General features: G+C 37.9%; 2 protein-coding genes across 3 annotated transcripts in view; both read right to left on the bottom strand.

Annotated features, from left to right (window-relative positions):
- Positions 1–17,319, bottom strand: part of NUP107 (nucleoporin 107) — a 51,580-nt gene that overhangs the window by 18,511 nt on the left and 15,750 nt on the right. For both annotated transcript variants that reach the window (XM_061130475.1, XM_061130482.1), the window contains 5 exons: positions 14,677–14,725; positions 8,492–8,563; positions 7,998–8,086; positions 5,591–5,669; positions 3,974–4,087 (listed from right to left, as the gene is read on the bottom strand). In XM_061130475.1, the coding sequence (XP_060986458.1) occupies positions 3,974–4,087; positions 5,591–5,669; positions 7,998–8,086; positions 8,492–8,563; positions 14,677–14,725 (403 nt within the window). The remainder of the gene's footprint in view (positions 1–3,973; positions 4,088–5,590; positions 5,670–7,997; positions 8,087–8,491; positions 8,564–14,676; positions 14,726–17,319) is intronic.
- LOC133047306 (FXYD domain-containing ion transport regulator 6-like) lies at positions 8–3,952 on the bottom strand. Its single transcript, XM_061130495.1, has one exon. It carries the CDS (start codon positions 3,628–3,630, stop codon positions 3,343–3,345), a length of 288 nt encoding a protein of 95 aa, XP_060986478.1. The 5' UTR covers positions 3,631–3,952; the 3' UTR covers positions 8–3,342.

Below are 17,319 nucleotides of genomic sequence, written 5' to 3' on the forward strand. Positions count from 1 at the left end.
TTTAGAAACAAGAAAAAGAGCGGTTGGCCATATAACCAATGCAGTACCAAAGAAATACACGTGCTTTGTAGAAAAAATATAAATGATTTCACAAAAGATTAGACAACTTATGGCACAGATGTCACAAAGGACGGTGTGGACAAATTAGTAATAGCATTTCACATATGCATGTCCTTCTGTGGTCCCTCCCTATCTTCCTTTCCCTAATAATCCCTTTGCTCTTTGATTTTGGGCTCACCACTCTGTGCTTATGGTGCCCACAAGCATTTAATTCTGCTAAAGACAAATGGGTTAAAAAGGTTGATGACCCCTGATTTATGTAAAAATAGTTAGTCTCTATAATGACAGGGGTGCTACTACTCATTCAGGCCATAAACATGGTATGTCTTTATGTTAAATGTGACCAATCAGAGGCACCTGATGTACCACTGAGATAAGACACATGCTTGTTGGTCCCGAGTCTCTTCAGGAATGATCTCTCCCCCATTTGGTTCACATGATTTGAGTAGATCATATGATTCCACCTCTGAACTCAACCATTAGGCATATGATCTAACAAGAATCATTCCCAGGACTATTGCCAGAGATACTGGGAAAGAGACACTCCTTTTGCTGGGGTTGCTCACTTGCAGGAAGATACAAGGATGGAGAAGACACAAATGGCTTCTTAACAATGAAGTCACTGAGAGGACAGCAGAGTCAAGAGCCTGGACATTATCTAGTGACATCTTCTGAGTCCCTAGATCCTGCCAGATATAACCCTCTACACTTCTCTGTTCTAGGAACCAATCAATTCCCTGCTTGTAAGTAATCTGAGTTAGGTTTCTGTCATTTGAACCTACAGAATCTCATTACTACAACCAGTTAAAAAGCATCATACTCCAAACATACTTTGACTTTATGGCTCATAAAAATTATAAAAGCTATAATTAAAGCTATAATGTAGCAACATGGAAAAATATTTTTTAAATATTTGATATGTTATCTAAAAAAAGGCAGGACAAAATCTGAACGCAGAATCTTAAAAACATTTGTCCAAGTGAAATTAGCTAGACACAAATGAGCAACTATTATATGATTCCACTTACATCATAGCTAGAATAGGCAAATTCACAGAGACAGAAAGTAGATTGGGTTACCAAATACTGAGGGAAAGGGAGAATGGGAAATTATTGCATAATGATTACAGAGTTTCTGTTTGGAGTGACAAAAAAGTTTTAGAAACAAACAGTGGTAATGATTGCAAAACACTATGAAAGTACTTAACACCACTGAAATTAACATTTAAAAATGGTCAAAATGACAAATTTTGTTATATACCTTTTATCATAACGAAAAAATCAATAATGCAATATACCAAAAAACTACTGAGTTAGTCACTTGAAGTGGATGAATAGTACAGTATTTGAATTATATCTCCATAAAGATTAAAAAAAATACCTGGAGGTGTACTATGTTTACAATTATGTTAAAAACAGGTAAAAAAGAAAAAGGGTTGTAAGTAAATTTTTATTTAAAACCTCACTATCTGTGATTATGCAAAAGTAGTAGGTCCTTAAAAGTTTTTGTTTTTCAAGCCTCTCAGTCATGTGATTATATTTTTGTTTTCTGTTGTCAAAAATACATCTCGTTTGCCATTGTGACTCCTAATATCCTGCACGTAACTTGGCACAGTGGCTGGGCCTTAAATATTTTCTGAATAAATGAATATATGTTGCTTCTTTTCTTAATTAAAAAATAAGAATGATGTTTAATAATCCAAGGGTTACTACTATAAGAAATTATTTAATATATGCTGGTGGTATGTAACAGAGAAGAACAAACAACACTTTGAACTAACAAATTTCTATCTAAAGAACATCATCTAGAGTACAGCAAAACAGGTAAAACATAATATTTGATGCTTGAAGCACCTATGCATCAGACTATCTCATTTAAAGGAGTTCACAAAACCATTCAGTAAGCTGTGTTATTAGATACTTCACATCCTACATGCAAAATCTTAACTGTCACAAAGGAGGTTACCTTTTAAAGAGGTGAAGTTAAAAGGAAGAAGTTTGAGGGCACCATAGTCTTCAAATGCTACAGTGTCAACTAGAAGAGCAATCAGAGTCAGATTTATTCTTTTTTTTTTTTTTTTTTTAGGAAACAAGTGGTATTTTATTCCTTTTTGTCCTTGTTGAGGAGAGATCACGACACAGAGAACGGCAGTCCTGCTCACAGCGGCACGGTTTGGTCCGTTTCCACGAGAACACGAGGGGCGGGAGGGGCGGGGTCTGCCTTTCCACTCTCTTCACCACCTGGGACCTCCTGCTGCTCCGCCTGCAGCGGGGCTGCCCGGAGCCCTGCCCGCTCCCTAACTTGGTGCCAGGCTAGCAGAGGGGGCGGGAGCCGGCGCTGCTGCCTGGCCAGCAGGGCGCAGACAGCGAAGCAGAGGACCCCTGCTCTTTCTCCATGCTGTCCCTCCCCAGAGCACAGGCCCCAGCCAATTGCATCCATTCAGCCATCACCTGCCAGAGCCCCAGTTCAGGGATGAGAGCCTGGGTCCAGCCGAGCTGGCTATAGATGGGAGTCTCTGGAGCAGGGAAGGCTGGAGAAGGGTGTATGGTTCCAGAGCCCAGGGGGTTATTGCTGAGAAGATACGCAAGGGGCACATTTCCCCGGGGGCAGGGTAAGGCGGGGCATATGGGCACCAGGGACGCGGTTCAGCCACCTGAGGGCAAGGTGGGCTCATCAGCTCCTTGCTGGAACCTCCCGCTGCCAAGAGACCTCAGCACAGATTTGGTCCAGGGACAAGGATGGAAGCAAGGTTCTTACAAAAAGAGTGAAAAGTGGCCATGCAGAAGGATCATGAAGGTGATGTAAACCTTCCCAAGTCCCAAGCCAACTGGAGATTCCCACCAGACCCCCATATCCACCCTGAAATCAAGAGAAGGGACTGGTCTGTCAGAGAAAAAGCAGCCTCCCAAAAGTGGGAGGTGATGGGGCCATGGAGAGAGAGGAGCTGAGACCACGTGGCTCAGCTCTGGCCCAAGAAAGTGGGTTCGGGTTCACTAAAACACATCATCCACAAACAAGCAACCACAGAGACCACAGTCATCAGACACACACACACAGACACACACGTCACAGGAGGTGGACGAGACCACAGGCTCCAAGTGGGGGAGGCAGGGTTGCATTATTAAGTTGAGGACAGGTATCGAGGGGCTGGGAATACATAAGTTCTTGGCTTCTCCTGGGGAAAGACCTGTTGCTGAAGTGGCCGGTTTTTTTAAGCATCAGTATTTGCATCTAAAGGTTCAAGCAGCTGCCTTCAGGCTCTTTGCGCCTGGGGGCTGCACTTCAGTTCTCTGCTTTCTGGGGCTCCATGGCATTTGCAGTGACAAGGTTCTCCACCTGAGCCTCCTCATCCCCAGGAGCCCGTGGCTTCTGATTGAAACTGCACTTGCATCGGCGACTGAGGATAAGCAGGATCCCCACAGAGAAGAGGACCACCGCAAACACCAACCCCCCGATTCTCAGGGTCTGGTAGTCGTAATGAAAAGGGTCCTTTCCTTTCTCCTGCTCAGCTGTGCTGGCCAGGACCGCTGGGGCCAGGAGGCCGCACAGAAGGAGCAGCACCACTTCCATGGCGTCTGCGCGGCGTGTCCCCTCCGAGACAATCCCAGATTTATTCTTAACTCTTAAAAATCCAAACTAGAAATAATGAGGCTATGCCTAGAGTACGAAGTACAAATATGGGAAGCCAAAGCTTGACTTCTTATAAAGAATTTTCTACCAGAGATATGCAAACTACAGTGCACTGCTTTCTGAAATAATGTGTTCTTTATCACTGAAAATGTTAGGCGTTAGACCCAGAAATACTGTGAAAAACATTAATGCATTGAGGAAGTATACTAAGTTGTCACAAAAATCCCTTCTAACTTAGTCTCTGACTTTTTGACACAGAACAAGCAGGGTATGTATCATTTACCTCTTCTGTCATTCCAGCACGAATTAGAGTGAAAAGATATTTGAGTAATCTGACTTCATCTTCTCTATCCAGATCATCAAGTGGCATCTTCTGTCTTATAGGAGCATCAGGGTCCTACAAAAATTAATTAATCAACTATAAATTTTTATACGCATACATAATTTAAACATCATTGAGACATGATAAACATCTGAGTTTACATACTGAAATAAACTAATTTAATTTAGTTAGGTAAAAAGGGAATGAAAAAGTCATAAGTGTTCCAAATAGAAATAATTATCTGCTGCCCATTCAAAACAGACTCCACTGGTCCACAAAGCTGCATGCCTTAGTCAAGGCACGGCAGAGATATCACTAGCCCAGTCCAGAAACTCTAGAAATTGTACTCATAATTTAAGTAGACTTGAGTTCTACCCAGTTGTAGCAACTATGTGGCCAAGTTAACCCTAAGTAGAATTAGGCCTAGATGGAGAATGAGCAGAGAAACTCCAAGAATCACAATGCAGGCACTGACTATAAGGTGCATAGCTGGTTCTTTCTGAGAATGTACGAGAAGAGAGCCCAGTATGGGATTAAAACTACATAAAAATAAACCCATGTCCAACAAAAGAAATTTTAAAACAGATTTCTGATAAATACCTCTACCCTCCAACAGTTATTCCTAACTACCTTTCATGAATAGAAACAAATGTGCATTTAAACACTAGGGATAACACTGGCCTCACTTCTGAGGCAAAGAACACACATGATCTACATGATGAATTTCAGATGAAAAGCTACTTTAATATGACTTAAAGGAGGAAGTAATTCTTATTCCAAATGTTACTGAGTAATATGAGTATCAGTTCAAAACATGGAATGCACAATAGGTCAACTGGCTAGTTCCACAAATATTTTTGCAGATATAATCATTCAATTTTGGAAGATAGTTTCTTTCTGACAAAAGGAAATCACTTTCCAGAAGTTAAGGATAAATGATTTTCAGTTGTTTGTTGTGGGATAATTTTGCTCCAATTTATTATAAGCACTGTCAGTGGTTTCCAAATAATTTTCATCAAAATGCACTTTTGTTACGAAATAGAGTTTTACCCATTTTTTCAGTTCTTACTTACTTCTCTCACTCTTCACTATAAACTTCCAGTTCATATGCCTCCACCTATCACAAAGCTGTTTCGTCATTTCTACAGTTATTAGACTCTCATTTTTTTCAAACCCACTGTTACTCCCATTACTCATATCCTAGAATCACTTTTTTCCAACCTCAAGCTAATTCACAAAGCTTTATTTTCTCTTCCTGCTTTCTACACAGAAGAACCTTCACAGGTCACCATCCTATAATTAAAGAGTTAAACCTTGCTATAAGGTCAAAATTAATTTGTTTTAATGCTGGCAAATCAGAAATACTTTCTAGACTCTCTTTTACAATTTACAATCCATAGGCCACAGATGGGCTCAATACATGCCATTAAATTCAAATGCAACTTAGTACTTCTTAAGATTTAAACAGTATATGCAGTCCTTCAGAAATCTAAAACAAGGATTCAAGAGAAGAAAATTCTCAGTCTTTAAGAAAATCACTTAACTTTGAGGGCAACTTTCATTTCAAAGAACACTTACCAATTCAGTGACAAGAGGACGGACACTTCCTATATAAGAAGATAGTTGCCGCTGTTTCAAGGTATGCAGAGTATTTTCCCTGAAAATGTATGTACAACTTCTTTTTAGGAGAACAATTTGTATAGGTCTACTTAAAGAATCAAGTCAAGTCACAACAAGAGTACCAACTCAGAAAAAACATGCAAAACACTAAACACAAAAGGGCATTTTAGCCACTGGAAAAAAAAAATAATAATAATAAAAAAAATAATAATAAAGACTAAGATCTAAAAAAAAAAATTAAATTAAAAAAAATTAAAAAAATTTTAAAAAAAAATGCCCCCACCCCAAAAAAAGGGCATTTTAGTTCAGACAACTAATGATGTTGAACATTTTTTCATGACTTATTGACCATTTATTTATCCACTTTTGTAAGGTATCTCTTCAGATCTTTGTCTTTTTTATTGGGTTATCTCTTTGTTACAAGTTGGAGTTCTTTATGAACTACAGGTTCTTTATGTTTCTTCCAGTCTGTGGCTTGCCACCAATTCATTTTCTCAATTATATCTTTTTTTAAGAATTTTTAATTTTGGTAAAGTCAAATCACTCTTTCCCTATTATTGTTTTCTGTGACAATCACTTATTCTCCAAGTCACAAAAATGTCCTCTTATATTTTCCTCTAAAAAGCTTTAGGTTTTAGCTTTTACAACTGGGATTATGATCCATCTTGAATTAACTATTCGGTACAGTGCAAGGGGGGCTTCCCAGGTGGTACTAGTGGTAAAGAACCCACCTGGCAATGCAGGTTAGACCTAACAGATGCAGGTTCAATCCTTGGGTCAGGAAGATGTCCTGGAAGAGGGCACGACAACCCACTCCCATATTCTTGCCTGGAGAATGCCATGGACAGAGCAGCCTGGCAGGCTGCAGTCCAGAGGGTCACACACAGTCAGACACGACTGAAGTGACTTAGCATGCAAGGGAGGTATCAAGGCTAATCTCTGTTCACACAGACATGCAGTTTTCTCTGTATGGTTTGTTCAAAGAACATTTCTTTCCATCCTGGGCTGCTTCGATGCCTTATTAAAAATCAAATGACCATATATGTGTGGCTTTGTTTTAGGATTCTCTACTCTCTTTTATTGATTGGGAAAAAAAAAAAAAAAGGAGACCAACAGGTAAAAATTTGCAAAAATCTTAACAGATTTTTTAAAAAAAATTTTTTTCCGGTGCTTCTCTGGTGGCCCAGTGGCTAAGACTCCACACTCTCAATGCAGGGGTGGGGGCCTGGGTTTGATCCCTGGTCATGGAACTAGATTCCACATGCCACATAGTTAAACAAGCATTTTAAAAATTTTTCTGAAAATTGAAATTTCCTTCAGAAAAATCAACACTAATCAAGATTTAAGATTTTTTTTAAAATATATATTTGGTAGCATTAATTTTCTAGTTAGGCAGAAAAAAAATTGATTTGCAGACTTTACACACGTTACTGAATTCAAAGGCAAACTAAATGTTTCTCTTTTTTGTATTATTTTTCATTGGTGCATAGTTGCTTTACAATATTGAGTTTCTGCTGTACAGTAAAGTAAATCAGCTATACGTGGACATATATCCCCTCTTTTTTGAGTTCCTTCCCATTTAGTGAACTTTTTCTTTAACTCTTAAAATAAATTGTCCCTTTAACCTGGGGGTTGCTTTCTGGTTCCAAGGTTTTAACAATAAATTAGAAGCATTGAAGAATATAGGGAAAAGGGGGAAAAAACACACACATAAGTAGCTAGAAACACAGTAGAATTTTCTTGATGCTCAAACTATGATTATTTAGAAAATATAACAAAGTGAGTGCTTGATAACATGATCATGTCATTCTTTTATTCTTGAGGCTTCCTATCACATTCAGGATAAAGTTCCAAACCTTTAGCTCGGCTGACTGTCAAAGTCCTATGCTAGCTGGCTCTCTCCAACCTCATTAACTACTGCTCTTTTTCTTTGCTGTGTTCACGCTGGCCTTCATGTGCAAACACTTTACCTTCTCAGTCTCTGCAGTTCCTGCTCTTGCCCAGAGCGCTTGTCACTCACGTTTTGCATGCCTGACCTCCTTTATTTCTTAAAAGCCTCTCACTCTTACTACCTGTAACCTTATTTCCCCAGAGAGGCTTTCCTCAGTCACCTCTTCTACTTAAAGTAACTCCCATTATTATCCTCTATCCATCAACTCTTGATTCCTTTTTCTTTCAAAGCCATTAACACCTAACAGGATATATTTATTTGCTGTCTTACACAATTATAAATCCCATAAAGGCAGGGCTTTTATCTGTTTTGCTCACAGACCGAATTTAGCAAGAAGTGAATCAGTGTTTGTTGAAAGATGAATCAACAAATTCAACATTAAGTGACTTTAGGAATAAAAGTTTAGTGACTTACCAATATACTGATTTTGCATAAAATTCAATATTATCGGAAAAATCTCCAATTTCATCTTTGGCAATGCTTTCTAACCAATCTACCACCAGCTAGGGAAGGGGGTAAAAAAAGAGCATTAACTATAAATTTTGTTAAGGATTTTATTTTAAGTAGTACTACTCCTACAATAAAAAAAAAAAAAAAGGTTTCTAATTCAAAAAACACCAAGTAACAATTTTTTCTACCACTATTTTTACTTTTTAAAGATGTATAAATATTATGGCAAAATAAATTTTCTAGAAGAATAATACAGTTAACAGACTATTCCTGTAAATGCTAGGGCTATTATTTGAAAGCTAAAAAACAAGGTGCTTACTTCCTTATAATTATAAATTAAAAGATGAAAAAGAAAAAAATTTAAGGAGAAAGTTTCAAACCTAAAAAACTTCATTTTTTAAATGCCATTTACCTTTTCTCCATATTTCAACCCCAAAATGTAAAAACTCTAGTCATACCTGACTTTGTCGGACAAGTGAATCTCTCTGAAACAATGCTTCCACAACTGCTTTTTCACTGGCATTAAGAGCCTATTTAAAAAATTTGATGGAAAAAAAGAAAAGAAGATACTCAAGGAACATTATCTCAACAGAATGGTAAAAGAGAATCTGAAATAAGTATATTTCATCACCCATAACTATTTTAAGACAGCAAATCTGTATATCCACCTTTGAAAATTTTTTATAAATAAATTTCAAACTGCTAGATCAATGAGCAGCTACTCTTACTTGATACTTTAATTCTTGGTTACACTTAAAATTTTTAAGTTCTGTTTCTCCAGAGATGTTGTTTTAGAGAACAATAAAATGTAAAGCAAAATGAAACAATTCATAGTAAAGGGCAGGATGCAGTCATGAGGCATATTAGGAAATTAACATTTAAAAATTTTTAAATCTTTTCATTCTACACAGAAGTTGACAGATGATAAAACTTAAAAACAATCCAAGGTTCTAAAGACTGACTTAGACAACTTGAAATAAATATTAACAAGTTATGTCAAGCAATACAGTAAAAGGATAACACACAATGACCAAACCTATTAATTAATTCATCTTATTCATGGTTCAAGGAAAAGAGAAACACATGAAATTTGCAAACATGTATGTGCGCTCAGCCGTGTCCAACTGCTTATGACGCCATGGACAGTAACCCTCCAGGCTCCTGTCCATGGGATTTTCCAGGCAAGAATACTGGAGTCGGTAGACATTCCCTTCTCCAGGAGATCTTGATAGATGCCAAAATGTCATTTGATAAAAATACCCTCATAAGTTAGAAATAAAAGAATATTTTGCCAATGTAATGGAGTATCTATTAATAGTTGAAGCCTATAGCAAATATACTTAACTATAAAGAGAGACAATCCTTTTAGAGGATGGAAAAAATAAGAATTGCTCTAATTATTCAAATTTACTGTGATAGTTCTAGCTAATATATAAAACCAGAAAAAGCACTAAGTAGTTAAAAATATGGAAAAAGAGTCACAGCCATCACTATTTGGAGATTAACAGGAATGCTTACCTAGAATACCATGATAATCAACAAAAAACTATTAAAATGTATAAGTGAGTTCAATAAATAGCCAAATATAAGATAAATAATCTTCCAAGATGTGCATCTCATTGGCTGGGAATAAAATAAGTATTTGCAGAATAAATAAAAGATTGAAAAAATATTTTGAAATATCTTAAGTGAAAAAGTAAGTTAACAAACATGGTTGAAATAATTTATTATACAATAAAAGTATCTCTCCTTTTTTTTTTCTTTTCTTCTTTTCTGACTATTCATAGTTGTTTTAAACATAAGTTACTTTCTGTAATGCGAACGCAAAAACAATTAAACCCTAAAAGAGCACCTGGTCTTTATGGTTTTAAAGGCATATTTTTACCAAGGATTCAAAGAACAGGTTAATTACTATAATATTAAAATAAAGCACACGCATGCGCGCGCGTGCACACACACACACACACACACACGCACACACACAAAGACGGAAGATGTGCAGAGCTGGCACAATTCTAGGCACTAGAACTAGATAAGAAAAAGTCACTGAAAAAGAAAATATATTTGGGAAACTTCTAAAAAAAAATCAGCTAATAAAATTTAGTGGCACATTTAAGAATATATCATGACTCAAAGTTTCAGGATAGTTTGAACATTAGGAGAACTATTAATGCAAACCATTATGCTAATAAATTAAAACAGTTATCTATAGGACTTCCCGGGTGGTCCAGTAGGTAGAATCCACCTGCCAATGCAAGGGACACAGGTTTGATCCCTGGTCTGGGAAGATTCCACATGCCACGGAAAACTAAGCCCACGAACTTTAGAGACCATGCGCTGCAACTAGAGAAGACCCAGTGCAGCCAGAAATAAAACAAATTTAAAACAGGTGTCTACAGAAGATAAAAAGCATCTGACTGCAACTCTTAGCTAGTTAGGAGAAAAAAAAATTCTTATTCTTCACTAAAAACAAAATCATTCTTATCAAAAGTCAAGTACCAGAGAGGAATACCTGCTATCACTGATATAACTGTAAGGGAGTTCTTAGTCCATGATATAAGGCCAGGGAGTTCTCAATGCATGATATAAGGCAAGTAAGAGGAACAACAGACTATGAACTTCCTTGGTGGTACAGGGGATAGGAATCTTCCTGAGAATGCAGGGGACATGGGTTTGATCCCTGGTCCAGGAAGATTCCACACGCTGTGGAGCAACTAAGCCCATGTGCCACAACTATTAAGCTTGAGTGCTAGAGCTCCCAGGCTGCAACCACTGAGCCTGTGTACCCCAACTACTGAAGCCCACTTGCCTACAGCCCGTGCTCCACAACAAAAGAAGCCACAGCAATGAGAAGCCCAGGCAATGCAACCAAGAGTAGCCCTCACTCACTGCAACCAGAGAAAGCCCACGCACAGAAAGGAAGACCCAGCACAGTCAAACAAAATTAAAAAATAAAAATAAAGAGTAAAATGTTCCTGAAAAATATAACAGAATAGAAGGATTAAAAGAAATTATTAGTAGATGATTTCTGCCAACAGGGAAAACCCAATAAAATCAAATTTAAAACTTACTGGAGCTAATGAGGTCCAAAAGATGGTCAAATATGAGCTTTACATGTAAATCATTATTTGGCAGTGATAATTAATTAGAAAATGTAATAGGAAAGGAACATTCTCAACAGGATTAATGTAAATCCTTTATAAATGACTTTTATGAAGAGGACAAATCTACATAATCTATAAAAGATCTAAATAATTAGAGATGCCATATTCATGAATACAAAAATCCAACATAGTAAAGATGTCAGGTCTTCCCAAATTAATATACAGATTCAGTATTATTTCAAAAAATTTCCCAAAAGGACTTTTAAAAAAGGAAATGATAAAGTTCATCTGGGGAAATGTATGCAAAAATAACTCCCAAGTGTTTTTAAAATGAAGAGAAGACTTAGTCTACAAAATATCAAAACTCCTGAGCTAGAGTGACTCAGTTGTGTAGTACTGGTTTTCAAATAAAGCAATCAAAACAAAAAAGATCTATGTATAAATATGATACGGCTTCCCTGGTAGCTCAGCTGGTAAAGAATCTACCTGCAATGCAGGAGACCCCAGTTCGATTCCTGGGTTGGGAAGATCCACTGGAGAAGGGATAGGCTACCCACTCCAGTATTCTTGGGCTTCCCTGATGGCTCAGCTGGTAAAGAATCCACCTGCAACACAGGAGATCAGGGTTTGATCCAGGACTGGGAAGATCTTCTGGAGAAGGGAACAGCTACCCACTCCAGTATTCTAGCCTAGAGAATTCCATGGACTGTACAGACCATGGGGTCACAAAGAGTCAGACACGAATGAGCGACTTGCACTTTCATAAATATGATAAAGGCTGTCAGGATAAATGGACGTCCATTGGGAAAAAGACAAATCTCTTGCTCCCTTCACAAACAATCCAGATAAATTAACTTATTGTATAAGAAAAAAAACCTACATGTAGAAGAAAACATTGAGAATAATTTCACATGGGTAAGAAAGGCCTTCCTTAATAAATGATAAAGGAAATGATAAAGGAATGATAAAGGAAAGCATGACGGATGTTGATCAGTTAAAGATGTAAATGCCTGCTTGACAAAGACCCCTGAAACAAAGGTGAAAGACAAATGACATAAAGACTATCTTTACCATGTTGAGGAAAGAAAAAGAAAATAATGGACAGACAAGTGAGCAAAGAATAGAATTCATACAATATAAATACTTAAGAATGAAAACACTCCATCTTATTAATGATTAATGGTGTGCATATTAAAATGAGGTACTCCCCTCCAACTGGCAAAATCAAATGACGGATAGCAGAGCAAACATGTTCTTGTACGAGGACTGTGTGAACTAGTACATTTCACTGGGAAGCCAACACAACAATCTCTCAAACTCTGTCCCAACGATTTCACTTCCAGAAATACAGGAGATCCTTGAATATGTAGGTAAGTGTGAATGTTCAATGCATTAATTACTGTAATAAAAATACTGGGAACAATTTAAGTATGTCCAGCAGAATGTCTGAAAAAAATTATGGTACATTTATACTTTAGCGTACTATGAAAAAATAAGGTAAACTTATATGAATTGACATGAAAAAAACTAAAAAATAATGATGAATAATAACAACTCTCAGTGGACTCTCCTGGGAGATAAGAATCCGCCCGCCAATGCAGGGGACACAGGTTGAATCCAGAAGATTCCACATGCCACAAAGAAACTAAGACCCTGAGCCGCCACTAATGAGCCTGCGGACTACAACTACTGAAGCCCATGCACTCAGAACCTGCGTGTCTCAACAAGAAAAGTGACCACAGTGAGAAGCCTGCTCACCGAAACTAGAGAGCCCACACAGAGCAATGAAGACCCAGGGCAGCCAAAAATATAATAAATTTTTTTTAAAAAAAATTTAAATTATGTGAAGTAATTAGCCTCCAACTAATAAAAAAAAAAAATTTAAATTAAAAAAATAAAAACTCTCAGTATAATGTATAAATGAGAGTATACTATATGGTAAAAAACAACAAAAAAAAGAGAACCCCCCTCTCCCCCCACCCAAACTATCCCTGCCAAACGAAAGCCAGGGAGACTAGACAAATGTTACTGCCATAATTCCTAGGAAAAATGATGGAAGTTTTGGCTTAAGTGGTGGCAACAGAAATAAGATGAGAGATCAGAACTGCAACAGGAGACAGAGTCAGCAAAGTCTGATATGCAATGTGCAGTTGTTTCTGAGACGAGGCAGACATCAGTCTGGACGCTGGCTACTCAAAGTGCAGTTTACAGACCAACTACACCAGCACCATCTGGGAGCTTGTTAAAAATGCAGACTCGCAGGCCCATCCCAGACCTACCTAGTCAGAATCTGCACGTTAACAAGATCCCCAGGTGGCTGATGTGCATAATAAAGTTTGATAAGTGCTGGCTTAGGGAATGTTCATTGGTCATGGTGTTATCCACTGAAAAATAAGAGTGGGTTTGACTTTTGACAGGTTGGACTTATGGTACTTGAAAATTATTTTGCTTTAAAAGAAAAAAAGAAATACATTTGACCCTGGAACAATGCAAGGGTTACTCAGGGTTATCGAGCCTCCTTGTACTCGAAAATCCAAATATAATTTTACAGTTGGTTCTCTAGACTGCCTGTTCCTTTGTATTGGAAGTTCTGCACCTGAGAATTCAACCAACTGCAGATGGTGTAATACTGTAGTATGCGTTTAGTGGGGAAAAAAAAAATGTGCATATTAAGTGGAACCATGTTGTTCAAGAGCAAGCTGTAGAAAGTGCTGACATCTGAAGGGGGGCAAAGTGGCTAGGTTCCCACAGGTCTGCTGGGAGGTGAAGAAAACTATGAGAAGATGATTTACAGAATGAGAGAGAGTCAGGTGACTCATTCCCTTCAACCTCTATCTTCTCTCTGCTTGGAGTCTCTAGGAGAGGACAAAATACATTCAGCACTGCAGACAAGTCTGCATAATTTAACAACGTGACTAATACCTGGCTTGCTGCAGTCCATGGGGTTGAAAAGAGTCAGACACGACTTGGCAACTGAACAACAACTAATACCTTTACTAGGGACCAAGTCACTGCAACACCCTACCCAAACTGCACTAAAAAAAAAGCTTCTGCTGAATGGCCTAAGGGACAACTCCTTCAAATTTCCTAGAAATTCAATGTTTCAAGTTCAGTGAAACACACCGTTCACTGTCTTAGAGGGTCCTTTGTCTGAAGGAAGGCATTTTTAGAACACTGTGATTGCTCCTCCCAAGGTTTAACTAAATATTCAAAATGACATTCTCAACTTGATCTTAAAAAACACCCATAAAACTTCTGTGTGTATATATATATATATATATATATATATGTATAAAGATGCAAAGAAAATGTCTGGTAGGATACATACTAAATTGTTAGATTGAACAGTACGAAGGCTAAAACAGAACTTACACCTTTCACTCTACAGTGTAGCTCAGTTTTGCTTACTGTATCTTTTATTTACTTATAAAATTTTAAAAATGGAGAAACTCTAGATGGAGGGTCAAAAATCAAATTCTACTATTAAAACCATTTAAATTTTTAAGCATTTATAAAGGAAAAAACAATATAAAACTTACAGTAATTGCAAACATACTTTCATCTTCTAATGCAGACTGTATTCGGTCTCTGGGGGAAAACAACACAAAATGAAAAAGCCTTATTTCACAAGAGCAAATGAAATCACCATTAAGCTAATACATGCACAAACCTGCATTCCATCTGGGGTAACTCAGCCAACATGCTTTAAAAACAAGAATCAAGTAGTAAATGCCTTCTGACTCTAATATTGACAAAAATCAGGTCAGTTCAGTAGCTCAGTTGTGTCCGACTGTTTGCATCCCCATGAACCGTGGCATGCCAGGCCTCCCTGTCCATCACCAACTCCTGGAGTCCACCCAAACCCACGTCCAAAAAGTCAGTGATGCCATACAACCATCTCATCCTCTATCGTCCCCTTCTCCTCCTGCCCTCAATCTTTCTCAGCATCAGGGTCTTCTGAAATGAGTCAGCTCTTCTCATCATGTGGCCAAAGTATTGAAGTTTCACCTTCAACATCAGTCCTTCCAATGAACACCCAGGACTGATCTCCTTTAGGATGGACTGGTTGGAGCTCCTTGCAGTCCAAGGGACTCTCAAGAGTTTTCTCCAACACCACAGTTCAAAAGCATCAATTCTTTGGCACTCAGCTTTCTTTATAATCCAGCTCTCACATCCATACATGACCACTGGAAAAACCATAGCCTCGACTAGATGGACTTTTGTTGGAAAAGTAATGTCTCTGCTTTTTAATATGCTGTCTAGGTTGGTCATAACTTTCCTTCCAAGGAGTAAGCGTCTTTTAATTTCATGGCTGCAATCACCATCTACAGTGATTTTGGAGCCCAAAAACATAAAGTCAGCCACTGCTTCCACTGTTTCCCCATCTATTTGCCATGAAGTGATGGGATTGGATGCCATGATCTTACTTTTCTGAATGTTGAGCTTTAAGCCAACTTTTTCACTCTCCTCTTTCAGTTTCATTAAGAGGCTCTTTAGTTCTTCTTCACTTTCTCCCGTAAGGGTGGTGTCATCTGCATATCTGAGGTTATTGATATTTCTCCCACCAATCTTGATTCCAACTTGTGCTTCCTCCAGCCCAGCATTTCACATGATGTTCTCTGCATATAAGTTAAATAAGCAGGGTGACAATACACAGCCTTGACGTACTCCTTTTTCTATTTGGAACCAGTCTGCTATTCCATGTCCAGTTCTAACTGTTGCTTCCTGATCTGCATAGAGGTTTCTCACGAGGCAGGTCAGGTGGTCTGGTATTCCCATCTCTTTCAGAATTTTCCACAGTTTATTGTGATCCACACAGTCAAAGGCTTTGGCATAGTCAATAAAGCAGAAATAGATGTTTTTCTGGAACTCTCTTGTTTTTAGGATGATCCAACGGATGTTGCCAATTTGATCTCTGGTTCCTTTGCCTTTTCTAAAACCAGCTTGAACATCTGGAAGTTCACGGTTCATGTATTGCTGAAGCCTGGCTTGGAGAATTTTAAGCATTACTTTACTAGCGTGTGAGATGAGTTCAATTGTGTGGTAGTTTGAGCATTCTTTGGCATTTCCATTCTTTGGGATTGGAATGAACACTGACCTTTTCCAGTCCTGTGGCCACTGCTGAGTTTTCCAGATTTGCTGGCATATTGAGTGCAGCACTTTCACAGCATCACCTTTCATGATTTGAAATAGCTTAACTGGAATTGCATCACTTCCACTAGCTTTGTGCGTAGTGATGCTTTCTAAGACCCACTTGACTTCACATTCCAGGATGTCTGGCTCTAGGTAAGTGATCACACCATTGTGATTATCTGGGTCATGAAGATATTTTTTTGTACAGTTCTTCTGTGTATTCTTGCCACCTCTTCTTAGTATCTTCTGCTTCTGTTAGGTCCCTACCATTTCTGTCCTTTATGAAGCCCATCTTTTCATGAAATGTTCCCTTGGTATCTCTAATTTTCTTGAAGAGATCTCTAGTCTTTCCCATTCTGTTGTTTTCCTCTATTTCTTTGCACTGATCGCTGAGGAAGGCTTTCTTATCTCTCCTTGTTATTCTTTGGAACTCTGCATTCAGATGGGAATATCTTTCCTTTTCTCCTTTGCTTTTTGCTTCCCTTCTTTTCACAGCTATTTGTAAGGCCTCCTCAGATAGCCATTTTGCTTTCTTGCATTTCTTTTTCTTGGAGATGGTCTTGATTCCTGTCTCTTACAGAATGTCACGAATCTCCATCCATAGTTCATCAGGCTCTCTATCAGATCTAGTCCCTTAAATCTATTTCTCACTTCCACTGTATAGTAATAAGGGATTTGATTTAGGTCATACCTGAATGGGCTAGTGGTTTTCTCCACTTTGTGGAGATTTTCTCCATATTTATTGACAAAAATAGTATTTTCAAAAATAAACACAATACAAAGTCTTCGATGGCCACCTGCTAATGCATAAACTTAACTTTTCAATGTAACATTTTCACATGGCCAAAATGAAAAAATATGATTTTCTCTTGAGGTATTCTCACCGGGATGAAAGAGCAACAGAATGAGAGCCAAAACCAAGGAGCATCTAAGAAAAATCTGGTTAACTTCTCTCAGACTTTTACATTACATGAAGTATATCCGTCACTTTTTCCCTTAATCTATCTTCTAAATATTGCCGAGTTTTTAACAATCTTTCCAAACATTCA

This window comes from Dama dama, chromosome 3 (genome assembly GCF_033118175.1).
Source record: "Dama dama isolate Ldn47 chromosome 3, ASM3311817v1, whole genome shotgun sequence".
NCBI classification, from domain to species: Eukaryota; Metazoa; Chordata; class Mammalia; order Artiodactyla; family Cervidae; genus Dama; species Dama dama.

Bases quoted from the DNA above. Each gene is read 5' to 3' on its own strand.
- LOC133047306 (XM_061130495.1), bottom strand. From the start codon at position 3,630: ATGGAAGTGGTGCTGCTCCTTCTGTGCGGCCTCCTGGCCCCAGCGGTC.